Source organism: Lagenorhynchus albirostris, chromosome 1 (genome assembly GCF_949774975.1).
Source record: "Lagenorhynchus albirostris chromosome 1, mLagAlb1.1, whole genome shotgun sequence".
NCBI classification, from domain to species: domain Eukaryota; kingdom Metazoa; phylum Chordata; class Mammalia; order Artiodactyla; family Delphinidae; genus Lagenorhynchus; species Lagenorhynchus albirostris.
The window spans coordinates 78520300-78543773 of NC_083095.1; the positions used below are offsets into that span (position 1 = coordinate 78520300).

At 45.1% G+C, this 23474-nt stretch overlaps 1 protein-coding gene across 4 annotated transcripts in view; it reads right to left on the reverse strand.

The window, feature by feature from the left end:
• Window positions 1-20401, reverse strand: part of SCG5 (secretogranin V) — a 52468-nt gene extending 32067 nt beyond the window's left edge. For all 4 annotated transcript variants that reach the window (XM_060168563.1, XM_060168547.1, XM_060168555.1 and 1 more), the window contains exon 1: window positions 20176-20401. In XM_060168563.1, the coding sequence (XP_060024546.1) occupies window positions 20176-20401 (226 nt within the window). The remainder of the gene's footprint in view (window positions 1-20175) is intronic.
• Between the last annotated feature and the right edge of the window lie 3073 nt (window positions 20402-23474).

The following is a 23474-nucleotide window of genomic DNA, read 5'->3' on the forward strand; positions in this document are numbered from 1 at the left end:
TTTTGCATGGATCTTGGCAAATATTAAGTTGTTGTAATTTTACAATACATGTGCTCCATACTTAAAAACTTAATGTGATCCTGGACAAGTTATCTTACCCCTTTAAATATTCATTTTCCTTTTCTGTAAAACAGAGGTGATAATAATACTTCATTAAGAAGATTAACTTGTACAAACATAGCACTTAATAAATGTTCGTTTCTTTCCCCCTGGATTCAGGTGTCAACAAACAGAGAAATAGCCAAAGGGCCAGCACAGTTGGAACAGAGGTAAATGGGCCTGGGTAACTGGCAAACTGGATCGTCACAAGGTAACTGTGCGACAGGCAAGCATCTAGATGGTTCCAACCTACCTTGGGCAGTTTGAGAGTGCCCACGAGATGTGCTTCTTTTGTAGTCCCTGTACTAGAAGCAATCTAACAACAAGCAGGCTCACTGTTTCATAGGCTGATGGAGGATGGATTTGCATCTTATATGATACGTCGCTATGTATGCCCAATTCAATAGACAGCCATTCGGTATTTTAAAGCTACAGCCATGACTTGGTTCTCTTGGTGTTAATAAGAAGAAAAACAAACTATTTAGTTACTATATAATTCAAAATCTCTATTGGTAATGGCCTTGACTGCTTTCCTACTCCGAGGCTTGTTTTTTTCATATTTAATGTCTTATACAAGATTTTGAGAAGGAAAACTTAAAAATTTTAATTAGAACCATATCCTAAATATCCTTCTGCTCCTCTGCATATTTGTTTATTTTTTCTTAGGATTGATTTGTTAAGAGTTTTGGAATTACCGGAGAAGAGCTTTTGAGGATGTTTGAAATCCATGATTCAAAACAGGGAAGGTCACAAGAGTGATGGGATTGGTTATGACACCAGAAGGATCCAGCCATTCCTCAAACCAGGGGCTCAGAACACTCCACCCTGCACTTCAAGGAGATGTTGTAAACCCTCCCAAGGTTTTAATGCCCCTTCGTGCTTTAACGTTCCAGAAGGCTCATTTCTGAATAATAATAAAACTGCCACGAAAAACAAAGTGAGCTTTGGATGATACCAAGGGCTCAGCCATTCCTCCCACCAATGGAAAGGGAAATTTCGATAAGACACGAACAGTACTTGATTTTACCTAATGGGACTCACAGCTCTGACTCCTTACTTCTCCAAAGAATTCAATAAAACTAAGTGTAACAATAAAAAATGAAATAAAACAAACATCACAAAAACACCCTCCACTAAACTAGGTCCCCTTGTGACCCTAGATTTATCTCTGTAGCCATGTTATATCTTTCAGAAAGTGGCAAAAACCACTCTTTTTTTTTTAAATACAGGAGTTAATGCTGATATGATCCATTAAATAAAACAGAATTGGGCACAGACAGATGCCTTACCAAAATGGAAATAAATATCCTGAGAATCTGCATAGAGGTTATTCAGGATACTCATGGTATTCCAACTACTTCAGTGGCATCAGGCACAGTTTTAGGGAAAAGGGGCCCTGATGAATAAATGTACTTTTAATTCATTTAAAGGCAGTGATTTGAGATTTAAGGGACTTTGGGGTGAGTTGGGGAGGGTTGCACAACCACAGAAATGTCATTTAAACCATGAAAAGTTTTTCATCCAGAAATCCCAAGGGTTTTACTTATGTTGATGTCTATTCCCTACCTGAGAGAGGCAGAAGAATGATTATGAGAGGAAGAAGGGTCTCTGAGACCCAAATTGGAGGCACAGATAGAGGTTGGGTTTCCTTAGGCATCCCTGGCCCAGCCCACAGTTGTGAAGAAATTATTATGGATTTATTATTATGCTTTGGAGCCTCATCTCCTAAGTGAGACTGTAGCCTCCTGACCTCTCTCTGTCCCCTTCAGTATTTTCTTTTTTTTTTTTGGCCGTACAGCTTGTGGGATCTCAGTTCCCTGACCAGGGGTTGAACCCAGGCCATGGCAGTGAAAGCCCAGAATCCTAACCACTAAGCCACCAGGGAACTCCCCCCTTCAGTATTCTTTACGTACAGCAGCTATTCAAGACATATTCGTTGATGGAATGGCCTCCGTTCTGTGAGACTGGAGGTAACTAAATGGTTCTCAGCAGGTTATGTGTTATTTATACAAACAAAAAATTCTAGCAGAACACACATGACTAGTTGCCATAACTGCTCCTAGAGGTGGATTTACAGTGAAGTGAATGAAGCTGAAGATTCAGAACCTCACATTTTCATAGACTGCTTCCAAGGCCCTGGACCTAATTTTGTAATTTGGTGTTATTTGCCTTAAAGAGGTTTCCAAATTACATAAGCTTCAGGCCTCACAAAGCTTGGATCTGCTCTGAGCTGTTCTTAAAAGCCTTCCATGAATACCATCGTGGAGTTTTTATCTGCCATTATTTTAACTCCTACTTATCCAAAGCAAATATAAATCAATTAGCTCTGGAACCATGGACAAATTAGGCCTGGGTTTCCTCGCTTCTGAAAATAACAAGCAACTGCATAGGATTCCTCAAGTCCCAAAAGAGAGAGATGTGGAGAAGATACAGTGGGAAAAGAAAGCAGCAAAGGACCTGAGCCCCCAGCCCCAGTCCCGGCTGCACTGCTAACAGCTGGTATGTGACCTTCAGTGAGGAACTTCACCTCTCCAGACCACAATTTTCTCTACTGTGAAACGCGTCAGGTGGACAAGATGCTCTCTGAAGCCCCATCTCGTCCTGTGCTTCCAATACCCTAATTTATGCCGTAGGCCACACCTCTCACCTACTCTCACCAGATGCTCACAAGAGCCCCAGGGAGTATTCAGTGGGGTATTCTGGTGAGCTTCTGGCTTCTAATTCAGTGTTCTTTCTGCTACACCCCACTGCAGACATTTGCCAGCCGAACAGTAAATAAGGCTGATGTCACCGGCTTTGATGGCCTTCAAAAAATGCGCTGTTGTCATGCCGAGTCAAAGATGACGCTCTGACATGAACCAGCCGTGTAGCGTGTGGATGTGGTGATCACGAGCGTGCAGCTCCCTTCCCACGAGAGGCAGTGGATTTGAAGCTGCAGCTGGTACAGCTGGTCTGCAGGGAAACGTCATTTTTTTTCCCTCATGCCTCCATTCCAAACCAGGTTTCCTTTTCTCCATTACTTGACTGTCCATTGCTGACAGCTGGACAATCATTGGAATCACCTGGGGCACCCAAAAAAAAAACAATCCTCAGCAGCCCCAACTCCCCAAAACTCCCAAATTTACATTCCTGGAGATATTGGGGGCCAGGGATCTTTAATTCTAAAAGCTTCCCAGCTGATTCTGATTACCCAGCGGGTGAGAATATCGCTGTTCTCGGTAGTTTTCTCTATCTTAACGGGCCTGGAAATGCCACAGCACTTGAAACCGTCTATCCCGCTACTCTGATGCCTCTTGTTACAAAGTCAGCTGGGGCAGTGTTGGCTGGGACAAGTAATAGCAGCCAGAGGACACCCCTATCACAAAAGACCACGCATTGTACGATCCCGTTATATGAAGTGTCCAGAGTAGACAACTCCATGGAGTAGATTAGTGGTTGCCAGGGGTTGGGAAAGGGGAATAGGAAGTAAAGGGAGGGGACGAGGCGGGCAGAGATGGAAGGAGTGGTGATGGCTAAGGGGAATGGGGTTTCTTCTGGGGATGATAAAAATGGTCTAAAGTTGACTGTGGTGATGTGAATATGCTGAAAACCATTAAAATGTATGCCATAAATGGGTGAACTGTATGGTATGTGAATTATATCTCAATAAATACATAAGTAAATAACCAGCCCTGCGCTTCCCTGGTGGCGCAGTGGTGGAGAATCTGCCTGCTAATGCAGGGGACACGGGTTCGAGCCCTGGTCTGGGAAGATCCCACATGCCGCGGAGCAACTAGGCCCGTGAGCCACAACTACTGAGCCTGCGCGTCTGCAGCCTGTGCTCCGCAAGAAGAGAGGCCGCGACAGTGAGAGACCCGCGCGCCGCGGTGAAGAGTGGCCCCTGCTCGCCCCAACTAGAGAAAGCCCTCGCACAGAAACGAAGACCCAACACAGCCAAAAATAATAAAATAAATAAATTAATTAAAAGAAGGCTCAACATTTAAAATAAAATAAAATAAAATAAAATAACCAGCCCTAACCTTCCCTTCCTCCTCTGCACACACACATAAACACACACCCACACACGTACCATGCCAACTTGTGATCACTGGCAGGTTAATCACAAACACCCAACAGGTGAATGTCCTCCGTGTTTGGCATTCAGCCTCCTTATCACCTCACTCACCTGTGACCACTTGTTATGACCCTCCTCCCACCTGCCCAGACCAGATCCCAAATTGTCCCAGGACAATGGCACCACCTGGTGGCCAACCCAGGAAATCTCTGACTAGGTATTTCTGCGCTACCTCCTCTCTCATTGTCTGAGGACCTCAGGCATAAGCCATTCTCTCGTTTTCTTCTGCCAACTTCAGGGTTCAGTTAATTCTCATTTAGGTAATCTCCAATTTATACACAAGCATTCCCTTCCCTCTCTTCTCCCAATCCTTTCCCAGAGTCCAACCCTTCAACTGCTGCTAAAAAGCTTAAGGAACTTCAGTTATAAGCCTGCACTGTGAAGAAGGCAAAATCTGAAAGTGGTTAGTCACAATCCGATCTAATAAAGAACAACACACCTTATTAACAAATATTTTGGAGAATATGAAAAGCAAACAGCTACATAATAGATGGAAAGATGGTCAGTTTTGCTGGTTATCAAATAAATACAAGCTGAAACAATGAGTGTCATTTTTGCCTGTCAAAAGATTTAAAAAGGTAATACTAATAGTTAACAAGGGAGACAAGATTCCCACAAACAGAGGAAGAGAGAGCAGCCCTATTACTCCAACATTTACAGAAATCAATCTGACAGTAGGTAGGAAATGGAGCCTAAAAATATGCATGGAGCTTGACCCAATTTTTCTTTTCATAGAAATATATACCCTAGAGAATTTATCAGGAGTCTACACAAAGATTCATATGCAAATATGATCACTGAAGCAATGTTTTTGATGGGGACAAACTGGAACAACTCTAAATGTCCTGTATTTGGGGAATACTTAAATGAATGTGGGATAAACATATAATAGAATATAATTCAGTTACTAAGAATAATTACAGTGATTTTTAAAAATGATAAACAAAAAGGCTCTTGATATCATATTAAGTATAAAAATCCAGATTAAAATATTTACAGTATGGAGGGGGAGGGATAAATTAGGAGGTTAGAATTAATGCATACACACTATTACATATTAAATAGATAACCAACAAGTACCTGCTGTACAGCACAGGGAACTATACTCAGTATTTTGTAATAACCTATAAGGGAAAAGAATCTGGAAAAATATATATATGTATGTATAACTGAATCACTGTGCTGTACACCTGAAACTAACACGACATTGTAAATCAACTATACTTCAATAAAAAAAATTTACAGTATGATTTTTTTTAATTACATTTATGTGCATAGAAAAAGAGACTGGAAAGAAGCACAATAAATGTTGAAAGTAGGTATCTCTCCGTGGTAAGACTGTAAATAATTTATTGTCCAAATCATCCACAGTGGCCTTTATTACTTTTTTAAATTACTTTTATAATAAGAAAAATTACTATAAATATAAGTAGTCCATACCACCTAGAGAGTCTTTAAAGGTACCCCAAATTTCCTTCTGAAATGTGCTGCACCAGGAAAAATAAAGCCTGCAGAGAAGTGGTTCTCCACAGGGGGCGATGTTGACCCACAGATGACATTAGTTCTGGTTGTCACAAGTCAGGGAGTTCTGCCGGCATGTAGAGGGCAGGTGCCAGAGATGGAGCCCTCACAGCAGAGAAGTCTCTGGCCCAATGTCATGGGTGCTGAGAGTGAAAACCCTGCTCTCAAGTCAAACTCACACGATTTGAATCCAGACCTGTATCTGTATCCCCCTTAGCTGGTCAGTCCTGGTCAACTACTCACCAACTCTGTACATCAACTTGCCCTTGTGAGAGAGCAGCATCTGCATAGGATTCCTGAGGGCAAAAGTAACCATAGGATTTCTGAGGGCAAAAGTAAGCATATATATATATAGTGTCTGGCACATAGTAGATGCAAAATAAACATTAGTTCTCTTCCCCTAGAACCACATTTAAAGGAAAAATACTATTACGTATTCAATTTTGTGTTTCCTTTTGTTAGGTATTATAAAAAGAGAGCTTCTTAACCTTTTAACTAACCTCAATTACCTTTTTCAAACGTATATTTGGAGTCAAGTCAGCTTTGATGTGCTCTCCCCAGATTCTAGAGCTTTAATATCAGGTTGATAGGATGAAAAAAAGTGAATTCTTGAATCTACCAAAAACTCATGGAGGCAAATGTTCTAAGTACTGGGGCTAATGTAGGTGAAAATCTGATCTTCTGTCCTGACACTGCCCACTGGGTCCACCCTGGGGTCTGGAGGGGGACACAGGGCACCAAAGGACACACAGGTGTTGTGTGTGCATCTCTGCTTAAATCGGAGGGAGGCTGACGGTCATCACGTGCTCTCCTCGGTGCTGTAAGTGGGGGTGAGGGATGAGATCTGACTCGTCTTGGACCACAGATGAAGGCTCTGAAGCAGGGTGGGGAGGCCTGGGTGGGTAGGCGGGCTGCAGAGAGAGTTGCGTGGGTACCAGGTACCGATCGCGTACTCTGCTCAAGGCCTGGATCTGGAGAGCTGGGAGGAGCTGACCACTCCCTGCCTGCAGGCACGTCTTGCACAGCCCAGACCTCCAGGCTCCACAACTCTGCCTGTAAAAAGAAGCCAGAGGCGCTGACCTGGCTCCAGAGTGCTGTATACAGACCCAGTTCAATGAGAACCAACTGCCAAAAATCCTCTTCACTGACCCCATGCGAAGACAAAGAATCCTTCTGATATTAGTAAAATGCACCATTTACCGTCAGAAGAACTGCTCTTTTACCCATCCCTTCGGAAACATTTTCAGGCAATAGCACCTGCACTGTTGCCATATTTTTGCACACTCCAGCGACCAAGGACTATTCAGAGTCTGGACAAACTCACAAGTGGTCCTTCCCGTCAAATGCTGAAGGATTAAAAAAAGAAGGCAGGCAAGCAAGAGACAGGAGAAGCGACCTGCTGGTTCAGTTCAGGAGACGGGTGTCTGCGGTAGTTTACAGCAAAGGGACTCCTCCCAGCAGGCCCATCCAATCTTGCTGCTCAGGTGGAGAACGTGAGTCACTCACATCTCGTCCAAACCGTGCCGGGCTTGTTGATACAGGCCTGCTGAGCTCTTGGACCAGGAAGGTCCCCTGGGCCTCTACAGGGCAGGCCACTCTACTGGACTAACCATCTCCCCAGCCACAATCTGTCTCATGCAGATAACCTCAGACAGGCCTCCGGGGGAGATGGCCAGTAGTGCCCCGAGCCTGTCACCTTGGTTGTTTCCAGCCCTGGAGGGAGTATCACCCTGCTTTGCTCAGGCCAAACACCATGCCAAAGTTCTCACTGCACGGTGTTGCCACACCCACTGGGCACCAGCATCCTCTGAAGTGCTGGGAGGGGTCAGCCTCTGGCCCCGAGAGCTTACGATCCAGTGTGTCCAACACGGAACAGGTGGAGCAGCTAGAGGAAAGAGCTGGTCCACAGACCATCCAGCCTGTGCTGAGCATGGCAGGAGGCACGCTCCCTCGATTCTCTCTCTGACATCCACACGCGCTGAGTGACTGAAGCAACGCCCACCTCCGTCCCCCGAGATCCCAATGGTGTTGGTGCCTAATGCGCACGTATCTGACCAAGACACAAAGAAATACCCCACCCAACTCCCACCTAAAACCACCACCGCCGCCGTTGCCAGCCAGGCTCGGGGCAGCCTTTTTATCTGCAAGGGGACAGAGGAGGGTGCAGGACACTCTGCAGAGAAGGGGGACAGGCAGAGTCACACGCACCATGCACCCCTGTCCCCGGATGCTCTTAAGTAGAAAAACTCGGTGACAACCCTCAAAGTGACCAGCTTTCCTGTCACCTCCCCTCCACCCCTAACCACCCTGCACTCAACACATTCTGGATACAATGTCTATTTCTTCCCGCCTCCTCCTGCCTGAACCTGAGTCCCCATGATCCACAAGATCCTTCCTCAAGGAAGCCCGGCTCAAGTTCAACTGACCTGCAGCGTTTTTGTGTTTTTTTTTTTGCGGGGTTGGGGGGTGCGTAGGGCAACGCCTTACCTCCCCTCAGAGCTCCTGCGTGGTGACTGTGAGAGCCACATTCTGGACTCTCAGCTCCTATCCCAGCGTGTGGAAAGTGTGCATTTCTATTTTTATGTCCCTTTCCCTCACCTAGACTTCAAACTCCTCAGACAAGGGCTGCTACAGTCACAGTTAAGAGAACACGGGCCCGGCCGCTCCCCTGCAGCTGCGCGGATACCAGTCTGTATCACACCCATTTAACTGACCCACTCCACTGGAGCGAGGGGGTGTATGAAAATACAGTTTATCATTCCTGATCTTGCATGTGTTTTCTCATTCTCACCCCTCTGGAGCACCGATGGAAAACGCATCCGGGGATGGGGTGAGGGGAAAGGCAGTCCAGTCCTGTTCTGTCCCCGATCCTCAGGAAAACTACCCAATTCCTCGGGTCAGAGTTTAACTTTTACTAACAGGCTAAGAGAAGATAATGACTGACTCTTATTTCACAAAGATCCTATGTAAAAAAATTAGATGTGTGTTGGTTGGTTTGAAAATGTATCAAGGTTACAGCACCTGGCATGCGGTAGGCACCCAGTAATTACTTATGGAGTCAGTAAAAATGGAAATGTGTTAGATGATATTTTGATAGGATGCATGGTTCAGGGGAAGCATACTGATCATGGCCTGCTAGTCACGCCAGCACGTGGACAGTCTGCTCTCAAGCGACTGAGAACACGCTTTCCAACCCATCTGCACACCATTCTCACACCAGCATCTCCTACATGCACATGAGCATGCTTTGCTCTTGGCTCCGCAGCTGACTAAACAGTCAGTCTTCTTGACTTTTAAAAGATGTTTCTATAACCCATGTCATGGCCAAACACAGGACATATAGTTATAAGGATAAGAAATAGAACAGAGCATGGTTGGGTACGGAAAAATTGCTATTTACTGGTTTTCAGGAAGCATCTCTCTTCACTATAGTCACATGTTCCTAACTCTTAAGGTCAACAGTAGTAGAGCACTTCATAGGACTGGGGGTGGGGGGATTGGGGGGGATGGGTACAGTACTGGTTTCTGCAAAGTCTTACATGCAGCTATGGCGGGCAGTTTCCCCAGGCCAAGCCTAGGAGGACACAGGGAACAGGGAACATAGGATATGACCGTAGACATGACCACCTTCTAGCCCTGAAGCCATTTATACCTAGAAATACATATGGTAGAATGAAACAGGTAATGACCATGACAACAATGCTTCCCATATGAGTAATATCTCATATTGTCCCAAACACTTTTATATGTATCATTTAACCTGACTGCTATATCAACCCTGTGAGATGGCCTGGGTAGATTACCTCCATCTTCAGACTAGGAAACTAAACTTCATAGAGTTTAAGGGACTTGCTTAGTGCCACAATGGCGGGTCTGAGCCAGGACTCAAACCCCCGGGCTTCGAGCCTCGGTGCTTTTCCTGCTACGCCACGTGATGATCACCTCCCCCACCACCCACACCACGTGCCCCTTCTGCCACTCCAGTCCCATGGCACACCATGGGTAAAAGCCACACTTAGTTTTAATCGTGGTGCCAAGCTGTGGTCTGCTAAACCCTCCCAGCCGGCTTTCACAGCTTTCTTTATGAACCGTGGTGCCCAAGGTATTTGCACCAATTTGTTCCAAGAGGGCAGTCTGTCGGAAAATTTGCTTTCTGAAGCTTCACGTCCCTGAAACACCATCTGCCCCAACCCGCCTGTGGTTTACCACGACTCCCAGCATCATTACAGCTTCTCAGCTAAATATTACAGGATTAGCCAAGTCTACGGGGATGGAAGACAGCTGGCTGGAGAAATTCAGTCAAACCTAACACAGCTGGCTTGCCAGCTAGATCGAAAAGCTCAAGCTGTGTGATTGTGGGCAACTTGACACTTTTTTTTCACTGTTAGAAAGGTTATATCAAACGAGACAGGGTTTGGGAAAGTAGTTTTGCAAACCATAAAGTATTATATAAGATTTTGTTACCACTATTCCATTTCCCACATGTGTGTGATCTGCTTTGTCCATTATCTGTGGAAATCATGTCCTGTGGTGACTCAGAACGCTGCTGTTGCCGTGCCCTGTCTCCAGATGGCACGTCTCAGGTGACGAGGTCCCAGCTTGAACCTGCTCTGGGCTTCAGATAGGACAGCTGTGTCTGGGAGGACACCAGCCAGAAGCTATTTGCATGAGGAACTGAGATGCCTCCTGGGGAGAAGCTCAAACCAAAGGAAGGAGGAGTCTGGCGGGCAGACCCTGAGGCAGGGATAAGTCCTGCCTTTGTGGTTAGTGGGCGGGGTGGGGGGGGGGAGGGATTGTTAACCCCTACGGTGCCTGATGCCTAGTTAGGTTTCTCTCCCTGTGCAACCTCTCCTGTGATCTACGGAGAGCAAGGTGGGGGGCTGGGTGTTGCTGGGAACAGTGAGAAATAAAATGGAAAGCTCTGTTTTCCTAAAACTCTCCAGGGTTTAGGGGCACACTGACGGGGTACACTGACGGGGCTCCCCATGCCCTCGCCACCCAACACTTTACGACAGGCTCCCTGAGGTTGTAACAGCTCAATGCTCTGTGTTCAGAATCATACGTGGATTTAGGGCACTTTGCAGGAGCTGAGGTCCTAAGTGAGTAGGTGGAAGAAGAGCCAGTGAATTTTGAATTTTAGGGTTAAAATGCTCGAAATAGGGAGTTCCTGGCGGTCCTGTGCATCCACTGCAGAGGGCAGGGGTTCAATCTCTGGCTGGGGAACTAAGATCCCACAAGCCGCGTGGTACGGCCAAAGAAATAAAAAATAAAAATAAAATGCTTGAAATATAGTTACAGGCTGGATGATCTTGACTGATCTAACACTAGTTTCACCTGCTGGCATCTCAGAGGTCAATGTTGTTTCCAAAGAGCAAATACAGTGAGAGGTTCTTTCAAAAGATATTTTGTGAGTATCTATTATGTGCCTGGCCCTGTCTAGGCTCTGCAGATACAAAAAGCAGGTGTCTGCTTTTTTTTTGTGTGTCTGCTCCTGCAGATCTTACAGTCTGGTGAAGAAGGCAAGCAGCAACCTCATCATAAATGCCAATTCACAGGCAGTCTATATAGAGCAGCAAATTCAAAGAAAGATCAATAATGAGCCCAGGAACAAGGATCATCCTTAAAGATAAACCTACTTCCCCAGTTTGGTCCAAGATCAAGCCTGTCCTCAACCACACCATTAATCAACTAGCGTAAGAAGGGTACGCCAGGGTCCAGCTCAGGCTCTGAAACACATTCAAATACTAGCTGCAACCCTGGACAAGTCACTTCTCTGACCTTCTGCTTCCACACCTGTAAAATGTGGCAAAGAATACCTGCTCTCCTTGCCTGAATCAAGGAAGCAAGTGTGAACTTGCTTGCAAGCATGAACTTCACAGCATCCCGACATACTTCTGCCTCTTCCCTTTTTTCCCAGCTGAGGAAAGACCTAAATCCAGGCCTCCATCTGAGCTCCCGGTTTCATCTCCCACCTCCCCAGGAAGGTTCACCCCTCAGTCATCTGCTCTTCATCCCACATCTTTAACTCTCTATTGGGTCTTGCCAATTAGCACTTCAACAAGTGCAAATCTCTAAAACAACCACCTACACAAAAACCTTCCTCATCTCTACATCACCATCATCTCTACATCATCATCCTTCCACAACTGTTACTCAGTCTTCTCCCCACTACCTGACATTCTGGAACAGATGTTTACATCGTGTCTTCTCTCCTGTTTCCTGCACTGTGGTTTCTGGCCCCACTACTCCGCAGAACCCGTTCTGCCCAAAGACCCCCGGGAACTTCAGTGTTGCTACACACAGTATACACTTTACACCCAATGGTCCTTATTTCACACGACCTCTCTGCTGATTTTGACAAAGGTGACCACTGCCCCTTCCTGAAACACTCTTTCCTTGTTTACACCGCACCTTACTGGTCCTCCCTAATGCCCAATCTTTCTTGGTTTCCTTCACAGATCCTTCTACCTGGCCCTGTAGACTGAGTAGTCCGGGCCTTTTCTCAGGTGTCTGCTCTTCTTTTATTTATTTATTTTTTTTTTGCGGTACGTGGGCCTCTCACTGTTGTGGCCTCTCCCGTTGAAGAGAACAGGCTCCGGACGCGCAGGCCCAGCGGCCACGGCTCACGGGCCCAGCCACTTCATGGCATGTGGGATCTTCCCGGACCGGGGCACAAACCTGTGTCCCCTGCATCGGCAGGCGGACTCTCAACCACTGTGCCACCAGGGAAGCCCCTGCTCTTCTTACTTGATACCCACCCAGGTAATCTCATCCATTTCTATGGCATGAGCTGCCACTAATATGGGGTGACTCCCAAACTCCTTCCTTTACCCAGACAGCTCTCCTGTGTCAGATACATCTGAGTGTGCTTTCTGCACACCTGCACCTGGATGTCCCAGGGCACCTTAAACACAACAAAATCATCATTTTCATCTCCTTATCCTCCCCGCTCCACCAGAAAAAAAACGCAGACCTCCTCCTATTCCTTTTCAATTTCTTATCACTATCCATGCAATTGCCTAAGACAAAACACTGGAAATCATCCAGGGAAATTTTAAGGATTTGAGTTCAGGGTGGTCTCAATGGAACCCCAAAGGACATGGGCCAAACTGGAGGCCCTGGTCCACTGAAAGACAACCCTTCAAGCCCATTGCTCTCATTGGCTCTCCCAGGATGAGGATAACCTAGAAAGAGATTTTAGTCAGGATACCTGGGTCAAGAGTCAGCCCCACCCCTTCCTCCAAATGCCGAGAGAGGCTAGCCTGAAACTTTGAGAGGCCCAGGTCGGTTGTTCAATGTTAACAACTCTTCCCTCCAACCTTCAAATGGGAAGCAACTATTGCCACCCTGTGGCCAAGTGGAGGCACTACGGCTCCTTTACGAGGCCAAAGGTTGGCCAAGTAGAGACTCCTTAGGAGATGAAGCCCAAAATTTAGTGTTATAAAAAGGAATTTTGATATTTTTAGGTTTGGCAATACTGGTTTAAATTTAATCGGGATCCATCAAGTGGCTTGGTATCTGGGGTTATCATGTGGTCTAGAATGGTGGGGAAAATGAACCAGTGGCATTGAGGAGACCCTCTTTTACCTGAGGCTCCTATTCTGAAGACTGAAGCACATTTTCCGGTTGGATTCATCAAAAGCTAACATTAGTGTCAGCTGGCAGAGCCACTTCTGATTCCCACGCATCTCTATCCCATAGCTAATGGCTCTCTGAATCAATCCCTTGGACAGCTGGTGGCTTTATTTGTTTCTGGGGATAATATAACAACAGTAGCCATTTAGCTATGTCATAGGGACCAATGAGCCACTTTGAGCTTGGAGGGAGGTGGGCACTGCTGAGATACAAGGTGCACTGAAACGCAGCTGAACTGTACTGCTCACTGGGGGAGTCATCCAAAATAATATCAGGGAAAGCCATTAAAGACTGGAAGCGTGTTCCTGATATCCACAGAGTGAGAGGAGGCAGGCCTACATTCAGTTACTAACGGAACCCACTGTGAGAGCGGGCTGAAGCCCCACTATGAGAAAACCAGGTTTCAGAACAGTCGCTGAGATCACACACAGCTAATAAATAGTATAGTTAAGATTCAACCCGTGACCACCTAGAGGGGTGGGGTAGGGAGGGTGGGAGGGAGATGCAAGAGGGAGGAGACATGGGGATATATGTATATGTATAGCTGATTCACTTTGTTATAAAGCAGAAACTAACACACCATTGTAAAGCAATTATACTCCAATAAAGATGTATTTAAAAAAAAAAGACTCAACCCCGCTTTTCCTTACCATCAAAGCGTGTTTTCTTCTCTATAAAACAAGTTGGTGCCTGTTTGTCTTTATATTTTTGTTTTGCTTTGGGTTAAGAATTTACACATTTGATGACCATCCTTTAATAATATAGTCTCTCTCTTTTTTTTTTTTTGCGGTACACGGGCCTCTCACTGTTGTGGCCTCTCCCGTCGCGGAGCACAGGCTCTGAGGCCACGGCTCACGGGCCCAGCCGCTCCGCGGCATGCAGGATCCTCCCGGACCAGGGCACGAACCCGTGTCCCCTGCATTGGCAGGTGGACTCTCAACCACTGCGCCACCAGGGAAGCCCTATAGTCTCTCTTTTTCCCCAGACAGAAGATGAGCACAAATCACAACTCTCCATTAATTACTTAATGGTTAGCAATTCTCATGCTAGAAGATGTTTCTCATACAAATTTTTAAACTCCATGGTTATTTTCTCTACACTATATGCAAAGCTATGTAAAATCAGTTAATTTGGGGGCAAAGTATGATTAATCCTCACAATGTTTATAACATCATCAAAAATCTTTACAATTGTAATTAAAGGAATACATTTATTTATGAAGTTTCAAAAAAAGAAAAAAATAGAATTTACACATTTGAAAGATGCTCCTTACCAAGTCATGTTTAACATACCTACGGAGAAGTGAAAAATAACCTCCAACCTCTTAGGATGTTTTGGGCAAATGTTTCCTCCCCAGGGACCACTTAGAGCAGGTCAACCAGAAGTCTGGCTTAACAACGAGTGACTTAACAACCAGGAGGCTGCGTACCAGGTTTCAGGAATCCTCTATTGCCTCAAGTCTAGTTGGCCCCCTGCTGGTTTCATTCCATAACTGCAAAAAGCCTTTCCCATTTCTCAATAGGCCCCTGTACAGAAGGTTCAAACCTTGCACCCTGGTGATCAGTCATAGTCAAAGTAAATAGACCTTTTGCCAAGCACATTATCACTGAGTTCCTGGCAAAAACCTCTAGGTAGATTTTTTGAAACACAGAACAGAAATGGAATATTTTCCTTGAACTGAAAGGAATAGAGTCTCAAAAGATCCAGAAGTCAAATAGAATTTATGTACTTATTGCTGCCAGATATACTTATTTTTAAAATATTTATTCAAATATACATTCATTCTTCAAATATTTACCAAGTGCCTACTATGTGTCTGGGTATAAAGCAGTAAATAAAATAGCTATTGCCTCATGGAACTGCCGTTCCAGTGGGGAGACGGACAATAAATAAGCAAGGAAACAAACATTCATTATAAATTTTTAAAATGCTATAAAGTTTTAAAAAAACAAAAGGGCTCTGTGGCAGAGAAGGGGGGCCACTCAGAGAAGCTGGGTAGGCCTCTCTGAGCAGATGACTTTGAAGCCGAGCCCTGCAGAGGAGGACAGGTATACGCAGAGTGGAAAGAACAGGTGAGAGCCTGGAGGAGGGAAGACACTGGTGTGGATGTGGGGCTGCAGGGAGGTTGGGAGGGATGAAGGCAGAGTGCAGGTGAAACGGGCAAGGAAGTTGTTGGCCTTCACAAGCACAGCCTAAAAGGCATCTCAACATTAACCTGTGCAGGGCTTCCCTGGTGGTGCAGTGGTTAAGAATCCGCCTGCCAATGCAGGGAACACGGTTTCAATCCCTGGTCCAGGAAGATCCCACATGCCGTGAAGCAACTAAGCCCGTGCGCCACAACTACTGAGCCTGTTCTCTAAAGCCCGCAAGCCACAACTACTGAGCCCGTGTGCCACAACTAATGAAGCCCACGTGCCTAGAGCCCGCGCTCCACAACAAGAGAAGCCACCGCAATGAGAAGCCCGCGCACCGCAATGAAGAGTAGCCCCCGCTCGCTTCAAGCCCGCGCACAGCAATGAAGACCCAACGCAGCCAAAAATAAGAAACAAAAAAAACAAAGAAAGTTCCTTTCCAGGATATCATGCCAATATCCTGGCGTCACCCCTGGCTCCTCTCTGTTTTTCAGTTCCTACCTCTAACCCACTGGCAAATCCTATTGGCTCCAACTTCAAATATATCCATCCTCCGACCATGCCTCGCCACTTCTCTAGCTGCCATGCTAGTACACCCCTCACCTGGATTATTACCTTAGTCTCCTAACTCATCTCCCCCATTGCAGTCCTCCCTCCCTACAGAGTATTTTCAAGACAGCAGTTGGAGTGGTCCTTTTCAAAGGAAGGCTGATCACATCACTGTCCAAAGTCTCCAGCGGCTTCAGATACACGCTCAAAGGAAAAGCCAAAGCCGCTGTAGGACTGTAAGACCCTATGACATGATCTGTCCCCACACACCACCTCCCACCTCCCCTTCCTGCCCTTACCCCAGTTTCATCTCTTCCTGCACTCCTGAGTCCTGGGCTACAGCCATACTAGCCTCCTTGCTCTAACCTTATGGCTTTCGCATTTGCAGCCCTCTCCACCTAGAAGGACATGGATCACACAGCTGACTCTCTCAACTCTTATTTTTGCCTGTCTTCCCAGTGAGGAGTCCCCTGCCCCTATTTTGTTTCCTCCATCCCCCTCTTCTGCTTTATATTTTTATAGCACTTATGACCATTTGGCTTATTACATATTTTACTTATTTCTTTATGTAATGACTCTATCTCCCCTGTCCTGCCAATCTTTCAGGTTCATGTTCATTTCTTCAGTACCTAAAACAGTGCCTAGCATTCAAAAAATGCTTGTTGACTTGACAAATGAGTGGTGAGAACAGTGGGCTACAATGGACTAGGAGAGGACAGGAGGTGAGGAAGTACATTAGCATGTGTGGAAAGGTTGCTGTGGAAGAAAAATGGTAGAGTAACTCGAAGGGATATGGGATCAAAGGAGGAAACTTTTTTTTAGTGGGATATATGACCCCAGTGACCTAATAGTAATTTACACTGATACTACATCCTATTTTAAAAGGAGAGTTTATTATGCTATGTTTGAGAGCTTATATACATCTTCAATAGTGAGATTAATCTAAGGATTATACAACTAATTAATCAGAGTAGACACAATAAGAGGAAATTGTCTTCCATGTGCCACTTATTAGACAATGAACAGCGCTGCATGCAAAGAATTGAAGAGTCCAGTAATTGTCACCTAAAATGACAATGATGATTCATTTAGAAATGATTTCATGGTAGAATAGTTGGAGTATGCTAAAACTTTACTTTTGTTTCTCTGAACTGGAATATTACCTGCTTGCAGGTGAATAAATTTAAATCCTACCCCCAAGCTAAATGGAAGCTTCAAGAAGTAATTCACTCAAGGTCACATTACTGATAAATGATGGAGCTGCCGGTTAAATCCAGATATCTTTGGGAACAGTTTATGTTAAATGTGCATTAAAATTCACACCAGAATGTGTGTGTGTGTGTGTGTGTGTGTGTGTGTGTGTGTGTGTGTGTGTGTGTGTGTGTGTGTGTGTGTATATATATATAGTATTCTTTCTATAAAAATTAGAAAGAAAAACTTTCTAACTTGGTCCTTCATAACAAAATACTAAAATAAATGTTGAAGGGATATGGAAGATACCCCATGTATCTGTCAGACCCCTGGGAATTAGCATGAATGAATGTCAGCAGAGACAATGCAAATAAACGGATGAGTTGAAACAATCCTACACTCACATGAGAAAATATTAGACCACCCAATAAATTAAATGCCAAACTCCAGGACAGGGAAAAATCCCAGGCTTATTTTGTTTCCCTGTTAGCTTGCACCCAGCTGGCAGAATTCTAAGATGACCCCCAAGATTCCCACCTACCGGTGTACATGCCCTGCATAATCCTCTGCTTTTGAGTGTGGGTAGGACCTGTGGGCTATCACTCCCTTGATAAATGACAAAAGTAATGAGATAGTCACTCCTATAATTATATTGTATTATGATTAGCAGACTAAAGGGATATTCTCCCTCCAGATTTGAGGAAGTAAGCTGCCATGTTGTGAGAGGGTCAGTGGCTTACAACTAACCTGAGAGTGGCCTCTGAGAGCTGAAAGGGACCCTGCTGACAGCCAGCAAGAGAAAGGGGACTTTGATCCCACAACAGCAAAAAACTGAATTCTGCCAACAACCTAGATGAGTTTGGAAGAGGACCCCAAGCTCCAGCCAAGACTGCATCTCCTGTCAACACTGTGATTTCAGCCTGATGAGACTGAGCAGGGGGCCCAGCTAACCCAAGCCTGACTCCTGACCAAAGGAAACTGTGAGCTGATCAATGGGTGTTGTGTTAAGCTGCTAAATGTGTGGTAATAGAAAACCAAAACACAAGCCGATATTCATCCCTTCCACAGACACTGAGGAGACCCAGCATGGTTATGACGTCACATTACCCCAAGGGTAATAATGAAAGCAGTTTTTAATTCTGAATTGTTCTAATCCATGCTCTTTCACACCCCCAATGCCTTTTCACTTGACATTACCTGATGAATTCCTATTCAAACTACAAAACCCAGGTCAAATGTTGCTTCTTCAAAACAGCATTTCCTTACAGACACCCCCATCCCCTCCCAAGCAGAATAAATTACTGTGTTCTTTACTTCCATGGCAGCAGCTTGCCTGTCCATCTATCAAAACACTGGCCATGATACACTGTAATAACTTCTCCCGGCTCCCACCCCACAAGACTGAGAAACTTTTAGGGCAGAGCTGCCTCAGTCTCCTGCACGGTGGCCGGCACAGAGCCGGTGCTGAACAGCTGGCTACTGAGTAAAGGAAAGGAGGCTGTGGATACACATAGGCTGTTGATGCCCAGGGAGTTGCTGTTTCTTTTCCACACAGATGATCAGGCCTCCAGTATTAATGGAAACCTAGAAAGCCGTCTCCATGACAACAGCTGGGTGACTAATCAAGCACTTTTACTGGTCAAAAGGGCAGATATTTACTGTCTTGAAAGAGCTGGTCTGAAATGGGTAGGTGTACTTGAAGCCAGAGTTGGTAGCAGACGCTGGAAAGGATTTAGATTCACCCCAGAAGGGGTGGTGCGAAGCTCTGTCTGATTTGTTCTGCCTCAAGCCCTGTGCTAGATTTGCATGCTTCTGATTCAAATCATCTGTGTTAATCCATTCCTGAAATCAAATGTCAGCCTAAATAGACAACAACTCCACAGAGTTAGTTTTACTCAATGGTTTAAAACTATGGGTAACAAGACAGAAATGAGAATCATATATCAACAATATCCATGGCATTCCCAGGACCCCCAAAGCAGATAGCTGTTTTAGGAAATTATAGACTCAGACAAAATTATACAAAATCATTGCACAGGAAATAGTATTTTCTGGGTGTGTGTTTTGACAAAACTCAGAGAAAGAACTCATGTTTTTCCTTAGGACCCACTCCTGTGGGCAAACACTTGAAGTGCTCTTTTGTGTTCAGACTAAATTGACCATGCTACTGCTTTAGGGCTCCACCTCGGTGGAGAAAGAGAGCATTCAGAATCAGAGGGATACAAAGCAACGCATGGAAATAAGGCACCTGGCTCTTAAGAGCTGCTCATCACCACCTCATAAGAGCGAGATTCCAATTCTCTCTATAAGTAAATCACTAAACAAAAAAAGTATCACTTTCTAATAAAAGTATTACAATCATATTGCCAGAAACTTAGAGGAATTCAGGTGGGAAATGGTCTTATCACCCTAAAACAGTTAAATTAACATCTGTTATATTAAAAAACTTTTTTTAAAGTTATTGACATAAACTCTTAACATCAGTACCTCTTTTGGCTCCCTTGGGCTTATCTGACATCATCCCTAAGAATCAAATCAGATCTTTTAGGTCCTATATTTTGAAGATCTTTTACAAATACTGGCTGGCAGTGGCTCAGAGGCAGCCAGCTGGGGACACAATTTCCCAAAGATCAGTTTGGGAGAAGACATGGGGTCTGGGTTCTAATCTTTTTTTAGTGATAATGCTAGATGCTCCTTCATTCACTTACTAAATATTAATGTACCAGATTTTGTGCTAGATGCTAGGGCTACAGCTGTGAATTAGATAAGGTCCCTGCCCTCACAGGACTTATATTCTCATGTGTATGTATGTATCTATATACTGTGTAGCATAAGAAGAAAGGGAAAACAGAAGGAGGAAGTAGAGTTTCTTCAATATGCATTAATTATTTTACTGCTAATGGAAACTGCAAACTGGCAGAACACAGTAAATACCTTCGATGCTCTGTGGGCCCACAAGGTTCATGGCCTGGTGAGCTGGATACTCTACCCGTGGCCTGGCAATGCCCAGCTGCTCCATCACACCATGGAGCAGCCTCTGGATATCTGTTTCTGAGACCCGGTCAGGGGTTCTCGGGCTATAAGCAGCTGTTGCAGTCCATCCAAATGTCAGCCAAAACACTAGGCCAGACAGCATGGTAGAAACCATCCTGGCAACCATTTTTAACCTGCAGAAAAAAGACCAAACATACATCGATTGGCCACAACTGGCAATTGTGATGATATAATCATGTAATCACTCCAGGGAGTGATTCAAGGACCTCCCAGGAAGGGACTGCAATGAAAAATTCTTAAGGATTTGCTTAGGCCTTATGTGTCCACCCTAGCCAGGACATCAGCTGTGAGAAGGTATTAAAGAAACAGAATAGTCTGTCTGAGATAACCAGTTCCCTCTGTCCTCACATTCTTGGGAAGACTAGACTATAATGGCACTTCTCACTCATTTTTTATTGTCCTTACAATGGAAGCTCTGCATTATGCCTACCCCACCACTCTCTCCCTCCCTTAAACCAACAAAAACAAACAACAAAAAATTTTGCCTCAATTTTGAGAAAGGGAGAGGGAGAGTGACATCTTGACTTTTCTAGTCCTGGTGAAGAAAAGGCTCAGGGGAAGGAGTTGGAAGACACAAATGGTAAAGAAGCATAGAAAGCTTAGGAGTGGTACAAGGGAACATCAATACACACAGCTCAGGCCTGCCCTCTAATCTGGGAAGGATTCTTGCTGCACCACATGCTAGCAGGGCGAACTTGGGCAAATGCCTCAACTTCCTTCTCTGCAAAAAGGGATGAGAAAAGCATCCGTCTTATAGGGTTACTCTGAGGTTAAGTGTGAGGGCACATGTAAGAGGACTGAAAACAATGCCAGACACACAGCCCCCCAGATTGCTATTATTATGTTGGCAATATTGCCTTACTGTTCCAGAGGTTCGAATTTGGGGAATCGAAGGGTGATGAGAGAGAAAACAGAACAGGTGAAGGAGACTGGAGAAACCTAGTCTGGGGAGTAAACCTGTCCTGAATGTTGGCTTCCACGCAACCAGAAGCCTGCAGAACAAGAGAACAAATATTCACGCAAATTCCCTCTGCAGCTGCTGAACGTTAGGGTGGAGACTGCAGGCAGTGGCCATGCAAAACCTCTTTTGACCATCCTTCTATGGGAGCGCGCGCGGGGGGGGGGGGCGGGGGGAGAAGGTGGTGGCGGCATGCATTTCTTCCCTGAAACTGAAATATTCATTATCCCCAATATCTACTTCTGTAAAGGAAAGGCTTTTTAAAAAGCCACTCAGATGTAAAACCCTGTACTACAAAGAGCTGAGACAGCAAAGCCCGCAAAATCTGACGAAAAAGGCCAGAGGCAGACACCAGCCTCTCCGGCCATCTCCATCTTTCTCCCTCCTCCGCTCTGAATGCAGGATGTCTTTGTTTCGTTTACACCCCCAGCCAACAGCGTTCTGACTTGATCTCCTTCCTCGGTACTCTTTCCCTCTTATTTAGAGCCGAACCTCCGGTTCCCACACCCATCCTTTGTCTGCCCCCAGCCTCCAGCTCAAGGATTTCAGCCTGACGCCCTCCCCCACTCCCGATCGTGAAGAGCCCGTTGGTCTGGGTGGGCGTCAGGAGGTCGAGCCGGCCTCAGCGCAGCACTCACCGAGCGGCAGCCGGAGGAGCCTGCTGCGGTCTGGGCCTCGGTGGGGGTCGGGCGCGAAGCGGGGAGATCTGGGTCTCTGGTGCGTCACCTCCCTCCTCGTCTTAGCCCCGCCCCGTCCCTCCTCCAGCAGGTGGAGGTCGCCTGGCCAGGACTCCCCAGAACTCAAACTCAGATGCTGGGGCCTTCCGTCCACGCATTCCACATACACATCTCACAGAGACCCTCTTCCTCTATCGACCCCTGTGTAAGTAATTAACCTTTGCTCAAGCAATTATCCCAACAGTGTGCCAGATCGCCTCGCCATTTCTGTCTTTCGTTCTCAACAGCACACCTTCCAGCTTTTTAGAAGTGTTTTAGCTTGAAGAGAAAAGCAGCACTGGGGCAATAGAAGAGACAAAAGTTGAAGAGGCCTTAAGAGCTTTTAATGATGGCACTGATTAGGTAAATCATGAGTGCTTTCAGAAGCCTCTTCATTGAGCAGGAAACCTATGGGGATATTTAATACAAGCTGATAGAAATTTGTTAAAGTGATAAACCAAAACCACGTGAAAACCGCTAGGAATATTAGTTCTGAGAGCTACTTCTAAACTTCCACACCAACTATCAAGTAAGATTCCTTTCGCCGGAAGAGAAACCATACTCCCTGCACATTGCGGAAATGTATCCAGGTAGATCCAGAATCCCTTCTGTAAAAGCTTTATAGGGCAACTTTGACATTTGAATTTTGTTCAAACACAAGAATTGAAATGGAAAACCATACAATGAATATAAGTACTTAAATTTCTTCCGTCAAGACTGGGGATTGAGGGACTTCCCTGGCGGTCCAGCGGTTAAGACTCCCCCTTCCAATGCAGAGGCTGCGGGGTTCAATCCCTGGTTGGGGAGCCAAGATCCCACACGTCTCTGTGGCCAAAAAACCAAAACATAAAACAGAAGCAATATTGTAACAAATTCAACAAAAGACTTTAAAAATGGTCCACATCAAAGAAAAAATCTTTAAAAAAAAAAAAAAGACTGGGGATGAGTAAAGTACCTGGAGGTCCAAGAATAAGTACTTTGAGGAGGTTAGAATCCAGAACTCTGTACATACCCCAGCTCTGTTCCCCAGATCCGTTATCATCTACAGCAATTTTATGCAATGAAGAGGGGGCCTGCAAAATTCATCCATGGCCTTTTGGTTTGAAGCCAACCTCCTTCCTGGCACCTTTTCTTCCATGGATGCTCTTCGGTTTCCAGCTTTTTGTTTCAGTGCATGCTAAATCAGCTGGACAAATATTGTCTATTGGTTCTAGGCTCAAAAGACCATGCTGGGGTTTAATATTTATTATTCACACATACTGAGGTTTTATTCAATTCTGAATTTTACATTAATGTTGTTTCACTGTTATCTTAATTTTGTGCTTGGAAAAATGGAGAAGCCGTTATTACAATTTACCGCCTTCGTGCTGAATGGAAATTTGACTGAAATACACTAAATTGTTTATGCTTCATATGAAATTTGATTTTCTAAAAACATCTATTATATGTCCTGGGCTTGATGATTTTCAAAATCCTATATCAAGTTTTTAGTGATTTTAGAATAT